The sequence below is a fragment of the Pongo abelii genome, chromosome 9, assembly GCF_028885655.2.
Source record: "Pongo abelii isolate AG06213 chromosome 9, NHGRI_mPonAbe1-v2.0_pri, whole genome shotgun sequence".
NCBI lineage: Eukaryota > Metazoa > Chordata > Mammalia > Primates > Hominidae > Pongo > Pongo abelii.
Window position 1 is genome coordinate 65,314,731 of NC_071994.2, and position 16,613 is coordinate 65,331,343.

The 16,613-nt window shown below is 35.3% G+C and overlaps 1 protein-coding gene across 3 annotated transcripts in view; it reads right to left on the minus strand.

Moving 5' to 3' along the window:
• Window positions 1-235: 235 nt before the first annotated feature.
• The window catches only part of USP47 (ubiquitin specific peptidase 47), a 116,123-nt gene continuing 99,745 nt past the window's right edge, over window positions 236-16,613 (minus strand). For all 3 annotated transcript variants that reach the window (XM_009246617.3, XM_002822025.6, XM_009246616.4), the window contains 9 exons: window positions 14,084-14,861; window positions 9,046-9,221; window positions 8,608-8,688; window positions 7,113-7,228; window positions 6,635-6,753; window positions 4,285-4,415; window positions 2,238-2,285; window positions 2,017-2,147; window positions 236-1,181 (listed from right to left, as the gene is read on the minus strand). In XM_009246617.3, the coding sequence (XP_009244892.1) occupies window positions 1,007-1,181; window positions 2,017-2,147; window positions 2,238-2,285; window positions 4,285-4,415; window positions 6,635-6,753; window positions 7,113-7,228; window positions 8,608-8,688; window positions 9,046-9,221; window positions 14,084-14,861 (1,755 nt within the window). In that variant the 3' untranslated portion in view covers window positions 236-1,006. The remainder of the gene's footprint in view (window positions 1,182-2,016; window positions 2,148-2,237; window positions 2,286-4,284; window positions 4,416-6,634; window positions 6,754-7,112; window positions 7,229-8,607; window positions 8,689-9,045; window positions 9,222-14,083; window positions 14,862-16,613) is intronic.

Sequence of the window (16,613 nt, forward strand, 5' to 3'; positions counted from 1 at the left end):
CTAGAAGATTCAAACTTGAAGTAAAATCTTCAAAACTAGATGTACAAAGAGAAAAAAATTGAAGCCGCTGAACAGAGAAACCTCATTAACAAGGGCAACGACAATCCTATGGGACCTAGCACTGAGGAACCTCACTGAGGATTACATTTACATAGATTGCTATACTTCTCAATGTACACAAATGTACAGAATGAATATGTGAAAAGAATAACCATGGCAGATAGTTGAACTGCAATTATGATAACTCAACAGGATCAATTTTATTTACATGCTGAATAAATGAATGAAACATATTCTCTACATCCATAACTTAAGTACAATCAGTTATAATTACAACACTGCAGCAATCTGAGCTGCCACCTGCTGGGATCAGTCTAAGGGAAACGTTTTGATGTTCCAGAATAATGTTCTTAATACTCTGCAAAAAATGAAAACAAAATAAAAACACAACTTCACAATTCCTTACTGGGTTACGGCTGGTTCTAAGAATTTCTTTTCTTCAGCTCCTGTTTTTGCTGCTTTCCAAGAGTCAACACATGTTGGATTTACTTCTGAATTGTCAATGAGGTAATGTGTGTATCAGTGAAATAAACAGAAAATTCATTCATTCATGGCCTTTGCACAGCTTTTATTATTAAGCTATGAGCATCCTGTTTGAGGCTAGTTTTACTAGCGGCTATGTGCACATTTGTCCGCAATAAAAGAAGTTTACTCATTCCCCTGTCCCCTTTTCTAATAGAAGGTTTGCTTTTTTTGTTTTTTTTTTATATTTTTTTGCACATCCCTTTTCACTTTACAGTACATTTGACTATAGTGCACAACATGATTCCGAGTCAAAACAGTGGCCCATTGGGCACTGAGCTTCTGATTGGTGTAGGGCAGTCCAATCAGTGCTGGTGTCACTGGGTTACCCCAACCATGTCCGGCCAAAATGGCACTACCCAGTGGTAGTGAACCATCTAATTAAAACCAAAACTCCCCCAGGGAAAATGCTACACTATCAGAGTCAGTCTTGAGTCAGATCTTTATTTGGTGCTCCATCCAGATATATTTTTAGTGCTTTCTCTTTACGAGGTGAGTATGTTACACGATGTCCAGTCTTCTGGAGTCGACTGCTTTCTTTTTTCATCAGTTCATTTCTTTGTTCATCTGTCAATTCCATTAATTCTTCTGTTTTATCCCTACATATAAAATATTAATCACATATTAGTCCAGTAGACCCCTCCACCTCTATTAATGTATGCTTGAATGCTATAATGCTCCTCAGCAAGATAATGAAATCTGTTACTGGTGAAGTAATATTATTTTATATACTGAGATGTCCCAGATTTCTAAGGTGTTTATCACAGGAACACATTGCTTACTTCTAAAAGTGGCAGAGAATAACTTCCATGTTATTAGCAGTAGTAACAGGTATCATTATTGAACATCTATTATAGGCACTGTGCCAGTTATTTTACATGCAATAGCTCTAATTCTCATAAAATCCTGCAAGGTAGACATCATTGTTGCAATTTTATAGATGAGGAGCTAGGTAAATCAGAAAGCTAGTTTTGAACCCAGATCTGTGAGGCTCCAATGACTATTCTTTTTCCTCTACATCTGTGCTGTCCAATACAACAGCCATTAGCTACATGTGGCTATTGAGTTTGTGAAATATGCCTGGTTCATATTGAGATGTGCTGGAAATATAACAGACATACAATATTTCTAAGACTCAGCACAATAAAAAAATGCAAAATACAAATGATTTTTTATACTGATGACATGTTGTAATGATCATATTTTGGATATATTGGATTTAAAATATTTTTTAAATTAATTTCACCTGTTTCTTTTTATTGTTTTTAATGTGGCTACTAGAAAACTTCAAATTATAATCATGTTTGGCTGTCACTGTATTTCTACTGGTTAGTGCCACTCCATATCATAAAAACAGTAAAGATATTTATGGAAAATAAGATATTTATGCACACCAAAAATGTATTACAGCAACAAAAACATTGTGAATGTTACCTATAAAATATGACCGCACCATCATCACAGATATAAAGAGGCCAGACATTCAGGGTAGAAACTTTGGGATTCCAGTCTAAATCGTGATGAATATCAAGGACAGAAATATCACAGGGAAATGTTCCTCTACCCTAAAAAGAAAAAGAATGAATGAATAAATCATGCCACTAGCTGTGTTTATCATGCACAATACACAGATGCAAACATTCTCAGGGCTTTACCTTAGCAAATTCAATATCATCCAAAGGAATCCCACTGATTTCACTAAGCTGTAAAATAAAACATTTTATTTGAGTTCATTTAAAAAACAAACTTGCTTAGAAAAGTTATTTTCCTTTTACCCCACAAACAGAAATAGCTCGGTTTAAAAAATGTTTGATATAAAAAAATTAGAAGAAAAAGTAGAAAGCGGCCACCCTGCAAATACCATGTCCCAGAAATACCAAGTTAGTATATTCCTTCCAGACCTTTTCCTATGCATACACAAACTACACCCACATGTTTCTAAAACATAAAAAAATAGATTAATATCTCTATATAACAATTCTGTTCCTAGAGGAATAGGATACAAAGTGACCACATTCTCTTCAATAACTGAACAATATACATTTTATCTCCTGTTGATGGACACTGAGACTGTTTTCAGTTTTTCCAAGTTACAAAGCTCTACTGTATACTTCCATGAATATCCTCCCACATGGTGAAACCCCCTCTCAACTAAAAATACAAAGAATTAGCTGGGCGTGGTGGCATGTGCTTGTAGTCCCAGCTACTCGGGAGGCTGAACCAGGAGAATCACTTGAACCCGGGAGGCAGAGGCTGCAGTGAGCCAAGATCACGCCATTGCATTCCAGCCAGGGCAACAAGAGTGAAACTCCATCTCAAAAATAAATACATAAATAAATTCTTTTTTCTTGAGACAGAGTCTCACTCCATCACCCAGACTGGAGTACAGTGGTGCAATCTTGGCTCACTGCAACCTCCACCTCCTGGGTTCAAGCAGTTCTCCAGCTTCAGTCTCCTGAGTAGCTAAAATTACAGGCATGCACCACCACACTTGGCTAATTTTTGTATTTTTAATAGACGCAGGGTTTCACCATGTTGGCCAGGCTGGTCTCGAACTCCTGAACTCAAGTGATCTGCCTGCCTCGACCTCCCAAAGTGCTGGGATTACAGGAGTGAGCCATGGCACCCAACCTGCAAATACTTCTATAGATCGAATTCCCAGATGTTTAATTGCAAATCCAAAATACTGACAAACGATGCCAACTGAACTTGAAAAAAATCATATCAATTTATACACTTATCAAAGGTATATATTGTCTGTATCCCCTAAACCTTGAGAACTCTAGGTATTTTTTGATTTTCTAAATCTTCACCAATTTAAGAGTGAAAAATAACATTATTCTTTAATTTGTATTTCTTTTTCTATAAATTGCCTATTCATGCTGTCTTTCTTAAAATTAGATTTGTTCCATCTTTTTCTTATTAAGGTAGTAGCTCCTTATAAATTATTGACAGCATGTTTAACAACTGCTTCAAATAATTTCCTCCTAGTTTATTGTCTTTTAGCTTTGTTTATGAGTTGCTTTTTAAATACCTTTTTCTTTGGCTGTGCAGGTTTTTTTTTGTTTTTTTTTTTGGCTTCTGGTATTATGCTTACAAATATCTTTCTCCAGGAATATGAAAATATCTTTAGTATTTAATATTTTACATATTTTCACCTAGTACATTTACTTTTTTTATATATAAACTTAATACATTTAGAATTTATTTTTGTGTTTAGTATGAAGTATGGAAATAAATCTTTTTCAAAATGCTCATTGTGCTAGTACCACGGATTGACTAACTCACCCTTTCCCCAGAGATCCTTAGATATCCCATCTTAAAATGCAAAACAGACCTTCATCTGGATTCTCTACACAATTCGACTTCATTTCATTTTTTTAGACATATAGCAATTCACTCTAGTAACTTATAACTAATTCTAACTACTTAGGACAAAATTGGTCCAAGTAACAGAAAGTGAGGATCCACTTCTATTCAGAAGTAATTTTTCAAAGAATCAGGAGCCTGAACAACCAGAGTGTGCCACAAGGTGTGACAGAAACCAAAAACAAAAGTTGCTGCACCAGCGTTTGGTACTACTTCCTAGGTTTTCTCTTACGCAACACAGGAAGAATGTATTGTTTATATATTATATATTTTATAAATATTATGATATACATATACAACATAAGATACATGTTCTGTTTAAAATGAACTGACCTTCTCTCGCAATTCGTCAACACTACTGCTTTCCAATACAACCTCCTGGAAGGGATCCAACTTCATCTCTGACGGCTTCCACCGTCTTGACAAAACTGCAAGCTGTGACATGGACTTCATCTTCTCTACCCCTAAGAATATGCAAGATTAGGTCATCATTCTATTTCCTCTGAAGGTTCATAATTTGACTTTTCCCTTAGTGCCTTACTAAACAGAAAGATTTACTTCAAGTGTTACTCTTAAAAAGTGGGCACAAGAAAAAACCCAATTATCCCAAAGAGTTTTTGAGAATGAAATATTTACTCTCTTCTCTCCAGTCTCAGAAGATAATTCCTCTCTTCTTCAAACCAGTACTCCTAATTCCACTCCCTCCTGACTCCTGTTGAACACCGCATTACCAATTACTCTCTTCTCTGGATCTCCAATCTCTGTTTCTCTATTGGCTACTACCCCTAAAATCATAATCTAATCAACTTCACTTTATCCTCTTTTTTCACTAAAGCTATTATTAATCCTTCTCTTTCCATTTACTCCCCAATTTAGTGATTCTTCAAAATTGTCACTTTTACATTATGTCACTTTTCAAGCATCAACTCAATTGTCACTTTTCTCTGGTGTACACAAGAAGAACTTCTACTGATTCAGTCCCTTAGTACCTATTATTTTAGAATGACAGGTTTGCAGTTCTGTTTCTTCCACAGACTGTGTGCACCAATAAGTGGTTCTTACTCATTTTTGTAGCACAAGGGATTAGCAGTGTCTGGAAAATTACAGGTCAATAAATATCTCTTGGATTTAATCACATGACATTTCTTACTCAACTACCTTGATGTGAAAATATACTGAAATAATACTGATGCAGGCACCCACCATCTAGTACCATCTTCAGATGAATCCATCTCTGCTAATACATACTTAATCCTTACAAGGGTGACTTCTTTGTCATTTATGATCTCTTCCTGACTTACCCAGGCACAGTGACTATTCCCTAAGACCCCAGATACTCAAAGAAATCACAATCTGGAGCACTTGCCTACACACCATAGTAGATGGTATCCTAGTTGTTCCTTACCTCCCAACTTAACTTGTCAATTAATCAGAATTTCAACCATTTAAATTTATGGTTAAATTAGACCTGAAGCAGCCTGAAATACATGAGGTGTTAGTATTATTGAGCTCTCTAAAAACTAGTATAATCTTGTAACAAAATATCCAGAATTGATATTTACTTTCTACAGAAGGAAAATTAAAATTGTCCTAAGCAACAGCAAAAAAAGAATATAGAACTAGTTTTTTACCTTGATGTGATCTAAAAGCCAACTTTCCTCCTATAAGCCTCCCTCCAAACACTAATACTTTAAATGTGCCAGTGTTGGTAACGAAAACTGGGAGGTGTGACAAATAGGTCTGCTACTTGGACCTCCTCAAGGTCACTGTTATGGGTTGAATTGTGCCCCCCACAAAAAGACATGTTGAAATCCTAATCCCTAGTACCTCAGAATGTGACCTTATTTGGAAATAGGGTCTTTATTTACAGTGATACTCAAAGTAAAATAAGGTCTTCAGGGTGGACCCTAATCCAATAGGACTAGTGGTTTACGAAAAAGGGGAAAACAATACAGACAGACAAGCCCACAGAAAGAACACCACATGAAGATGAAGGCAGAGACTGGGGTGATGCATCTACAGGCCAAGGTTGCCAATGATGGCCAAAAACCACAGAAGCTAGGAGAGAGTATGGAACAGATTCTCCCCCACAGCACTCAGAAGGAACCAACCCTGTTGACAGCCTGATCTCAGATTGTGAGACAATACACTTCTATTCTTTAAGCCACCTGGCTTAGGACACAAATAGTCATTGTTCTTGAGTCTCTGATAAATTATCAGTACCATGTCTTCAATACAAAATAAGCCATAATAGTAAAAAAGAAACTAAAGAACAAACATGGCTAAGAAAGTATTAGCAGAGTTTTCTTAAAATGTATTAAAAACCTAACTGTGTAATTTCCTTGTAAGGGGGAATTAATATTCTCAACATTCAAAAAAAGAATACTTAAAAGGCAAATGGGAACCAGAGAAAGACAGCAGAAGGCTGAAAGACACTGATTATTCTTTCAAAAACAACTTAAGCAGTTACACTAGGACACAGGTGAAGAAAATAAAACTCCCAGGGATAAGATGTAGGTAGGAATCACGTCAATCCACAATAAGGATATCGTTATGCTTAATATAACACAGAACACTATAATGTGTATTAGATTCCTCGTAACTCATTATTTGATTAAAAACTATAGGCTTCTATTAGTTCTAGAGTATTTCTGATACTTCCCCCCAAAAATATTGAAAATACCATCAAGAACTTCAAGGAAAACCTCCCAGTTGCTGGAAATATTAATATCTTCTTCATAAATATGATAATCCAAAAACACAGTGCCAGGATTCTTCCATGTTTTTTTCCTTAGACGAAACCTACAAATGTGATAAGACATTTAAAACGACTATAATTTGAAACTCTCAGTTTAAAGATTGACACTAATCTGACACCAAAGAAAAATGAACTATGTTCAAATACAAAAGTCAAATAATGAGTTGTTAAAATTTGGGGAAATAAAGAAATGTTCCCAGTAATTCAAATTTAGAATCCTGTATAGGAAATCCAAACAAAATTTTAATACTCTTGCTTAGACCTATTAAACTAATCTGTCGTACTAAAATTCTGAATAGTACAGGAAATTTTAATTCTCCTAGTTACAGAAAATCATACCAGTCCATTTCAACTGACCACATAGTCTTTCTTCAAATCGCTGATGACATTCATTTTACTTTACCTGTCAATACTGAGCTCTAAACCACATTGCTCCCTGAGCTGAGGAATTAATTCCTCTTTTGATTGCCGTACAGTCATTCCTTTAGCAAACACAGCATCTAGCAGAAACTTGCATGGCTAGAAATATAAACATAAACAATCAGAGCTTGAATTACACCTTAAGTACATTAATATTAACACATTAAAATAAAAATTGCCAAAACATTTTATTTGCAATTAAGGGCCTGAGTTTCGGAGTCTATCTTCCTTTTTTGAAACCTTAGCTCCACTATTTATGAGCTCAGCTATCTTGAGCAAGTTTACTTAAAATCTCTGTGTCTCAGTTCTGTAAATTGGGAACAGTATCTTCCTCACTGAGTCACTGTAAAGGTTAAATAGGATTACACATTTGTATTTTCCTTCTTTTAACAGTTATAATTTTGAAAGCAAAAAGAACCACTTTTATGGACTAAAATGAGGGAAATGTATACTAATTCTCCAAATACATTAACCAATTGTCTCAAAAGAGACAGTTTCCACAAACTCAGATTAAATATGTAAGTCAAAATGACTGTAATGGGTCACATTAAGAGAAATAACAGGTGCCAGATAAAATATCTTATATGAATTCAAGGCATTTTATGATAAATTTATGGTTTTCACATTTGTCTAGTTCTTCAATAGGATGCTATAACATGTTATAACAGAATGCTATAACATGTTATAACAGAATGCTATAACATGTTATAACAGAATGTTATAACAATAGGATGTTATAACATTCTGAAAATACGATCTTTGCCTTATTCTTTTGGGTATTTGTGGTAAGGCTAGTATACCACAGGACTAAAATATTTTATTGATTACTCCTTAAAAAACACAGCCTGTTTAGATCATTCACCCACACCGTTTACAAGCAGTGACCTTGACCAAGATACTTAACTTCTCTGTGCCTCAGTTTCTTCATCTATAGAATGAGAATAAGAAATAGTGCTTGTATCTTAATTGATGATTAAATGAGTTAATATTTGCAAGCACCTAAAGCACACAGTAGACACTATATAAATGCTTATTACATACTAAAATGACTTTCAACTGCTATTCACCTGTAGCATTGTATGACTGTTTCCAGAAAGCAAGCACACACACAAAAAAATTTCTTTTCCTTTTAAAAGCAGGAAAATTTTGTCCCATTTCAGCATTTGTGGCAACACTTTAGAGCACAGGGATGACAAACAGTGGCCTGAGGGCCAAGTTCACTGCTGCCTGCTTTTGTAAATAAAATGTTGAGACATAGCCATCTCATTGGTTTATTATTGTCTATGGCTCCTTGTGCTAGAATAGCAGAAGTGAGTAACTGCAACAGAGGCAGTACGGCCTGCTAAACTACAAGGCCCAGAAAAATTTGCTGACCTTTGCTTCAGAGAAATAAAATGACTATGAATAAAATCTCTATATTCTATGTTTTTAGTAACTGTAAAAAGTAACCTTATATTGTTCTTAAATGTATTACTTACCTCTTGTTCATTGACCAAAAGCTGGTATACTTTAACTCTGTATTCTCCTTTTTTAAGTGCTCTCCCCAGTCTAATTGTAATCTATAAGTTAAAAACATTTCTTTAGACATGCTGTCTCAGCAGAATAAACAACACATTCTCATCCCATTTTTAAACTTTCCAAAATTCTCTAGATTATAGGCTCTCTGAGAACAGGCATATCTTTTACCTCTGAATCCCCAGCACCTAGAATAGTAACTGACACACAGCTAACATTTCACAAATGTTTGTTAGATGAGTGAAGAAAAATAACAACAAAAAACCCCCCAAATTACCATTAATTATTAAAAAAAAATCCTTCCAGTTTATCTACTTCACCTTACTTGAAAGTAGTAAAAGCTGTTCTCAAATCTATCATTTAAAACAGACTCTAACTACTCGAAGATTATTTTAATCAACCTTATTGTCATCAGAAAATGATGAAAGTGTCTCATTCAGCCGGACGCTCTCAAACTCTTGATTGCTGGCATACACTCGAAAGACCTTGAAGTGAGAGGACAAAACTCCAACAAAGGGCTCTAAATGTTGTTTGAAAGCTGCCAGAGTAATTCTTTTATCAACATGCACCATCAACCCTAAGCACAAAAAAAACCAAAACAAGAACAAAAATGTAAAAGAAACCTCTGAGTATAAATAAAACAGATCATATACTTTTTATTACACTGTATGCAGGAAAGAGTACCCCTTTTCAGTTAGACTTCAGCTAATATACCACACTGAATGGACAAAAAACATGGACACAGAGTTTCTGATAGGTTTTATCTGACAGCTTAAAATATTCTGAGCTATTTAAGTGCTTGTTTCTTTGTTTAGGTTGCCAAACTCAAAAACAAGCTTCTAGGAATTCTTTTAAAATATATACACTTCTAGCTCTACACAGCAATAGTGTAAGCTCTGGTGGTTTCAATCCCACCTCTTCTGCTTACTTACTATATGGGACACGGCGCCAGCCTCCGTACCTCCATTTCCTCACTAGAAAAACGGAGATGATAATAGTGCCCACCTGAGTGTTGCAATGTGACTTCAGTGAGGTAATTCATTTATCATGCTTTCAGCACAGTGCCAAATACAGCGTGATTGCCTCAAAAACTCTTAGTATTATTTAATTTTCAGATTTTCACTAGAAAAAAAAGTTACGACTGGCATACTAAGATGTCTGATTTATCATGTGGTTGGGCTGTAATTAACAGGAACTGTATTTAAATGGATCAGAAACTCTTACCTCTTCCCGGCTTAAATTTAAGCTCTCTTGGTATTGTAATAGGATTATCTTTGATGAGCTTCGTTTTTCCCTAATGTTTATTATTTTAATCTTTTGTCCCTAATTTTATCAGCCACTCATGAGGATACATCTGGAATGCTTCTATTGACTGTGGTCTTCATATTGTAGTAGAAAGCAGAAACCAGACTCTCAGTTAATAAGGCTGCCTCGCTGCCTCAGGCCACTGGACCTCCCTGGCTCTAAGGCTCCCTCCATGTTAGGTCTGGTTTTTCTGCTAAAGCTACATGGAAGGTAAAGGATAAGGCCTTAAAACACTCCTGGTAAACCAACATTCCCATGTCATATTAACACTTGGGTTGAATTTTTCTCAGATGACTTGTCAAATAAATTAATGTTCATTGTTTTCCTGGCTATAAAATATAGGCTCATTAATAGAAAATGTGACAAGTACAAATTAGAAGAAAATATGAAGAGGGTGATGAGCTTTATTTACTATCTACCTTTTGAGTTTTGAGGCAGTATTTCTCTTAATTTGTTTAAAATGTCACTTTTTAAGCTTTAAGGAGTACCCCTCTATGTCAATAATCCAGCTTATGGCAAACAAGCTTCTGTCTATGCTATCCGACAAGGTACTAAATTTCTTAACAGAAGGGTGTAATGCAAAAATTACTGGATTAGAAATGGAAAGCCTATGGCTAGATTTCAGTTTTGTCACTTTACTCCGATAAATGGCTGTAGGCAGGTCATCCAATCTCCCTCAGCCTGTTTTCCCACGTGATCATAACATGTAACATTGTGACAAATGTAGTAAAAGTCTTTTCTAAAGCATTACTCAAATACAAGCTTTTATTGCCATTTTAGTTTCTTTCCTAACCTCTAGTAGTGCTGTGTCATAGGAAGACAAAAATGTTTGTTGGTTACTGATATACTTTAATACGGTGATTACGACCAACTGGTTCTGGAATTTGATGGCCTGGCCTGAATGAATTCCTGGCTCCTCTTCATATATTAGATTTGTGACTCTGACTTCTTAACTTTTCTGTACTTCAATTACCTTTACTATAAAATACAGGTAATAGTATTTAAACCTCAAAGTTATGTTCTGGGGTCAATACATGTAAAATGTTTAGCATAGCTTTGGCAAAGAGTGTTAATTTATTGGCTATAATTACTTTGTAGTTTTAGAGATTACTATTGTACCATTTTTCCTATCTACCTCTTCAGACTGAAGAGTCTATGTCTTCACAGAACAACCTTAAAATATATTTATGATTTTCCTTTTTGGTCCTTTCTCTTATGTATTTCTTCTTTTATTCTTTTTCCTTTTCTTTTCTTTTTTTTTTTTGAGACACGGTCTCGCTCTGTTGCCCAGGCTGGAGTGCAGTGGTACGATCACAGCTCACTGCAGCCTCTCTCTTCTGGGCTCAAGTGATCCTTCCACCTCAGCCTCCTAAGTAGCTAGAACTACAGGCACATGACCACGTTGGCTAATTAAAAAAATTTTTTTTGTGGAGACGGGGCCTTACTATGTTGCTCAGGCTGGTCTCTAACTCCTGGGTTCAAGCAGTCCCCTCACGGCCTCCCAAAGTGCAGGGACTACAGGTGTGAGGCACTGTAACTGACCCTTACGAATTTCTTAAGTGAAGTGGTAACCAAAATTGTACAGAGAAATTTCAGTGCAAATGCACTACCATCTTTATTTATCTTGGCTTTCCTGTTTATACCCAAGTGCCTATGAACTATAACTAGTCCTACCAGGACAGTGTTCTCAGAGAATGATCTGTAATTATTCTCTGAAACAACTCCTGGATTATAACTGCTATCCTAAGGACCATCATTTTAAGTACAGTTTGATTATTGCCTGAGTGAACTGCCTATACTGTGCATACTGCATCATTCTTTAAATATCAAATTCATTGTCTACCTGTTCTTCCTTGCCATTTTATCACTCTGAAGAATGTGTATTATTACTCATCATCCACATGTTTTCCCACGGACCTTCTTTCAGATGACTGAGGAGCTGCAATGAATCAGTCTTAGTACAGACTCAAGAAAAACCTGGTTGCTAGCTGCTATCTCTACTCCCCTATCTCCAAACCAGTTTTCTACACATGAGAAGACATTTTCCAAGGTCACATTTTCTTTTCAAACAAGACCTTTTCTATGGCTTCTAAAAGCCCAAATACATAAGTGTAGTGAATGGTTTCTCTTCTTCACCATGTTTACTATTTCAATGAACACTAGTAAATTAGCCTAGTATGAATTTCCAAATATGGCCAACATTCTCCATTTAAAAGATTTTATTAACTGTTCTAGGATGGAAATGAGACTTTTCAAACTATAATTCTAAGTATTCCCATCGAATCGAATTTTTCCTATGGTTGAGACTATCATCCAGTCAAATTTTTAGCACATCATTCTAAAACAAACCAATTAAAAGAAATTTCCAACATTTTACTAAAGAGGAACTACTTTTAATTTTTCTAATGTCCTTGATGGGTTGAGTATGGTAAAAAAGCAGAGTAGTTACTACTATTTTTCCTTTACTAAGATGCAAGGAAAGAACAGTGGTAGCAGCTATGGGGTGGTGGCTAATGATATCTGAGTCTCATCCTGGCAGTGTGAGCGACTAGCTATGTGACCGCAGGCAAATTACTTAATCTGTTTGACCAGTTTCATCATCAGTGAAAACGGTCTAACAATATCAATTTCACACAGCTGTTAAAAGAACTAATGAAATAATGTAAGCTAATGAGCCTTATGAGGTAAATGCTCCATAGAAATTTAAAGCATTATTACAATACGATTTCCCTCTATTTTGTTCTGCCAATCCACGTTTTCATACTTGAGTTTCTGGAAGATATATATATATGAATACTGTATGATTCCAGTGTTATTTAACCCAACTAGTTAAAAACACAAATTTAAATACTTGTATTATTTCATAATTTCTACTACTTCGTTTTTGCAGATAGAATTTTGAGACTACAAGCATCATAGCACTTAACTTTCAGAGTGGGTGACTGTGCACCTCCTCCCCATGAGATGAAGCATAAGGCTGCATCTCAGTTATCTCTACTTCTAACAGTTACATAGGGCCTGGCATCTAGTATGGATTTAGAAAATGTTACTTGGATGGGTGGATGACTGGATGGATAAAGAGTGGGGCTCCCTTCCAAAGGTAAAAGGAACAATTAGATGCCTTCAATTCTAGTAATGGTCCCATTTACTAGCTATATATGCACTTTTGGACAAGTCATTCATCCTCTATGAGCTTCGGCTTTCTTACCTGTCATATAAGGATACTAATGTTTGCTTTGCAAAGTTTGGAGAAGCTTTAAGTGAGAACAAATAAGCATTTTGAAAACTAAAATATAAAAATATAAGGAGTAATATTAATATTTGCTTTGCTAGAACTAATGCAAAGTACTTAATTTTCCAGCTACTTCTCTTTTACACTTGAAGAAAGATTTTGTATCTTAAACCTGGTTGCCTTGCTAATTATTTGGCTGGCCTTAGTCTAAGGTTTTATAAAGGTTCTTTTATTTTAAGTCTCATACTATGCTGGAATGTTTTTGTTGTTACTGCTTACGTCAAATGCCCAAACTCTCAGATCTTTTCCCTCTTTCTGAGATTATGTATTGGAATTTCTATAACTCCTTGCTTTGGGGTTACTTCAAAAAGTAACTCCTTGCTTTGGGGTTACTTCAAAGTAACAAAAAAAATTTTAAGAGCGTGTTTTCTTTCTCTGACTTTCCCAGTTAATTAAGGACTTTTTAAGGGGGTATAGCAAGGGAATTGTTGTTTGCATTGGAAATGGAGAGAGGGAAGAGCATGTAGAAATAAAACATTTTCCTGGGCATTGAATATCAAATTTTCTAAAGTGTCTCAGCTTTTAAAAAATATTATTTACTTTTTAATATATTCCCTAATTTTTTACTTAGTAATTATATCATAATTCCTTCCTAACATTGAACACTATTTTTTTTTACTTATCTCAGAATTCTGATATAATTACCATCTAATTTACTGCACAGGTCTAAGAACAGTGTTCATTATAACTGCATCGAAAATCAAAGTCAATAATCTTATAATCCAGAAAGTTACAAATGATCTTAGAACTAAGTACCTAACACTTAACTGAAAATTTAAATAAACTGAGAGAAAAACTGATGCTGTTTCAAGGACGGACCGTTTTTCTTTTGAAGTACATACATTTATGTCCTTCCCCAGAACCTTCATCTGCAGCATAGGGTTCAGCTTTGAAATACATGTACTGCATTTCTCCCCTACTCTTGCCACTCTCATCATATTCACTATCAGTTCCAGAATCTTCTTCTGCTGTATCCCATGTTTCTTTTTTCCCTTCATTTGCTTTCGTTCTTCTACTACTTGTGATACTGTGAGAGTCAAGTCCATTAGCCAAAGGGATCTGAGCATTGTCTGCATTGCACAAAGTATCACTGCTATGACTGGAGCTAAGAATATCACTGTCCACTGAACTTGTACTCCTGTCATTATTCACATCTGAGTCTGATCGTTCTTCAGACTGAAAATTTTCTGGATCAGAAGTCTGAATATGCTGTTCAAGTTCTCTATTATCCACTGATGCTGAAGAGTCCCTCTCATTGAGAGGTGATTCGATGTTTTCAAAGTCACTTGTCTCAGTACTTTTGCTGCTGTCCCCATTATCTCCATCCTGCTGTTGCTGCAGTGACAAGCTTTTGAGTTTTTCAGTGCTTTCTTCTAGAATAGCTTCCACAGACTTTAGGCTTCCTACAGGTCCTTTGACTCTTTCACAATCATCATCCACATTACCAGAATCGCCTCCAGCTTTCTGGTATGCTGTCCTTTTGGAATAAGATCCTGGGGATTGTTCAGGTAGCAAAACAAATAATCTGATTGTATTTGCATGCCGATCCAGGAGTTTCCATAAATGAGAGTCTGCAAAGGCCATCTGGTAATCCAAAGTCTCGGAGCTTTCAACAAACACCTACATAGTAAGTCAGAGTTTTATTATATATTAATTTTAGTGACATGCTCATTCATCATCATCATTATATTGCATCAATACAACACAATACACAGTTATGTTATAACGTGTGATGATATAGTTTCTGAAGGACACTGTATTGTTTTGGAGACTGAATAAAATAAATATTAGGCTCATATGTCTTTGTAACTAGCCATAAAACTACACTAAGGTAGAGGGCATGGACATACACATACACACAAACATCTTGTTTATTGGGTTGTCCAATTTCAGAAAGTTGTTGTATTATATATACTTCTCTTTAGGAAATTAATACTCTGGCTTTTCTCTAGATTGTAGAAATCTTTCACCTTTAGGAAATCCAAGTTTAGCCTAAATTACAGACACAGGAAAATGTGTAAAGACACCTTGTGAATATAACACCAAAATCCAGATCATGGAAAAATTTAATGGGCAAATGACTTGGCTTTGTAACAAATAAACTGCAAGGAAGCCACAAAAAAGACACAGGAAAATTTACAGAAAAAAATTTTCTAAGACAATCAGAGAAATTTGAACACTGACTAGATATTGACTGATATTAAGGTATTTCTTAGGTATATAATGTAATTGTCATTTTTTTAAAAGAGTTCTCTTCATTTAGAGATATATGTTCATATTGTCTATAGATGAAATGATATGATCCTGAGGAAGTTTATCAAGTAATCTGGGGGAAGTAGGTGGTTAAATTATAGATGAAACAAGAGATGATCACTGTGGAAGCTGAGAGATGGGGATGTGTGGGGGTTCACTCTATTTTCCCTATTTTCTCTACTTTTATGTTTGAAATTTTCCATAATCCATCTTTTTTTAAAATGAAATTCGTATTTGGCATAAATTTGGCAATTATAAATAGCATGTTGGGTTTTGCATAAAAGGATAACACTATCATTATCCTATTCAGTAAATGTTACAAATTGAAACCAGTACGCTAACCATTTAAGGAAAAAGAAAAGTTAGATCCCTACTGCACTTCTTACCCTAAAGTAATGTATTGGAGGAGATTAGAAATTTTAATGTTTTACATATACACACACACATAAACATACATCCCCTCCCCCACCACACAAAAGTTTTAGAAGTGTAGGTGAATAAAAAATTACATATTAGTATTAATAAAATACTAAAAAAGTTAAATGAGATAAAAGACTAGACTGTACTAAGATGAATGAGACTAGAGTAATAAAAACACATATGAAAAATGATAAATGATGAAACATATAATAATAGCAAGACAAAAGAAGAGGATTAACATGAACTTTCTCATTTCCAACAGAGAAAAATGAGTAGGCAAAAGGAATAATGTTGGGTGAACTCAAGATTATAATTTTCTCTATACTAGGTATGCCTCTGACCCTCACCATGAAGCACTGCCTTATGGGACAAGCTCAAGAATAAACAAAATCCAGGGGACATAATCACTGTGGGAAGAAATGGTTATGAAGTCTTCACCAAAGGGGTAGGACTAATCTGGAGACTGAAAAAAAAAAAAAATGCAGGGAGAGGAGGAAGAACACTCCAGGTGGGAGTACACACGAACAAATGCAAAGAAGAGGAGAACCAGTAGGACTGATTCACAGGACAAAAAGGAGCCTGACCTGACCTGACTACAAAGGAAAGTAATTACTGGGTTGAGAATTTTAAATTAAGTTCCAGACAGATGTTGAACAGCTGTGGAGGCCAGGCTTATAATATTGAACCTAATTTCATTTA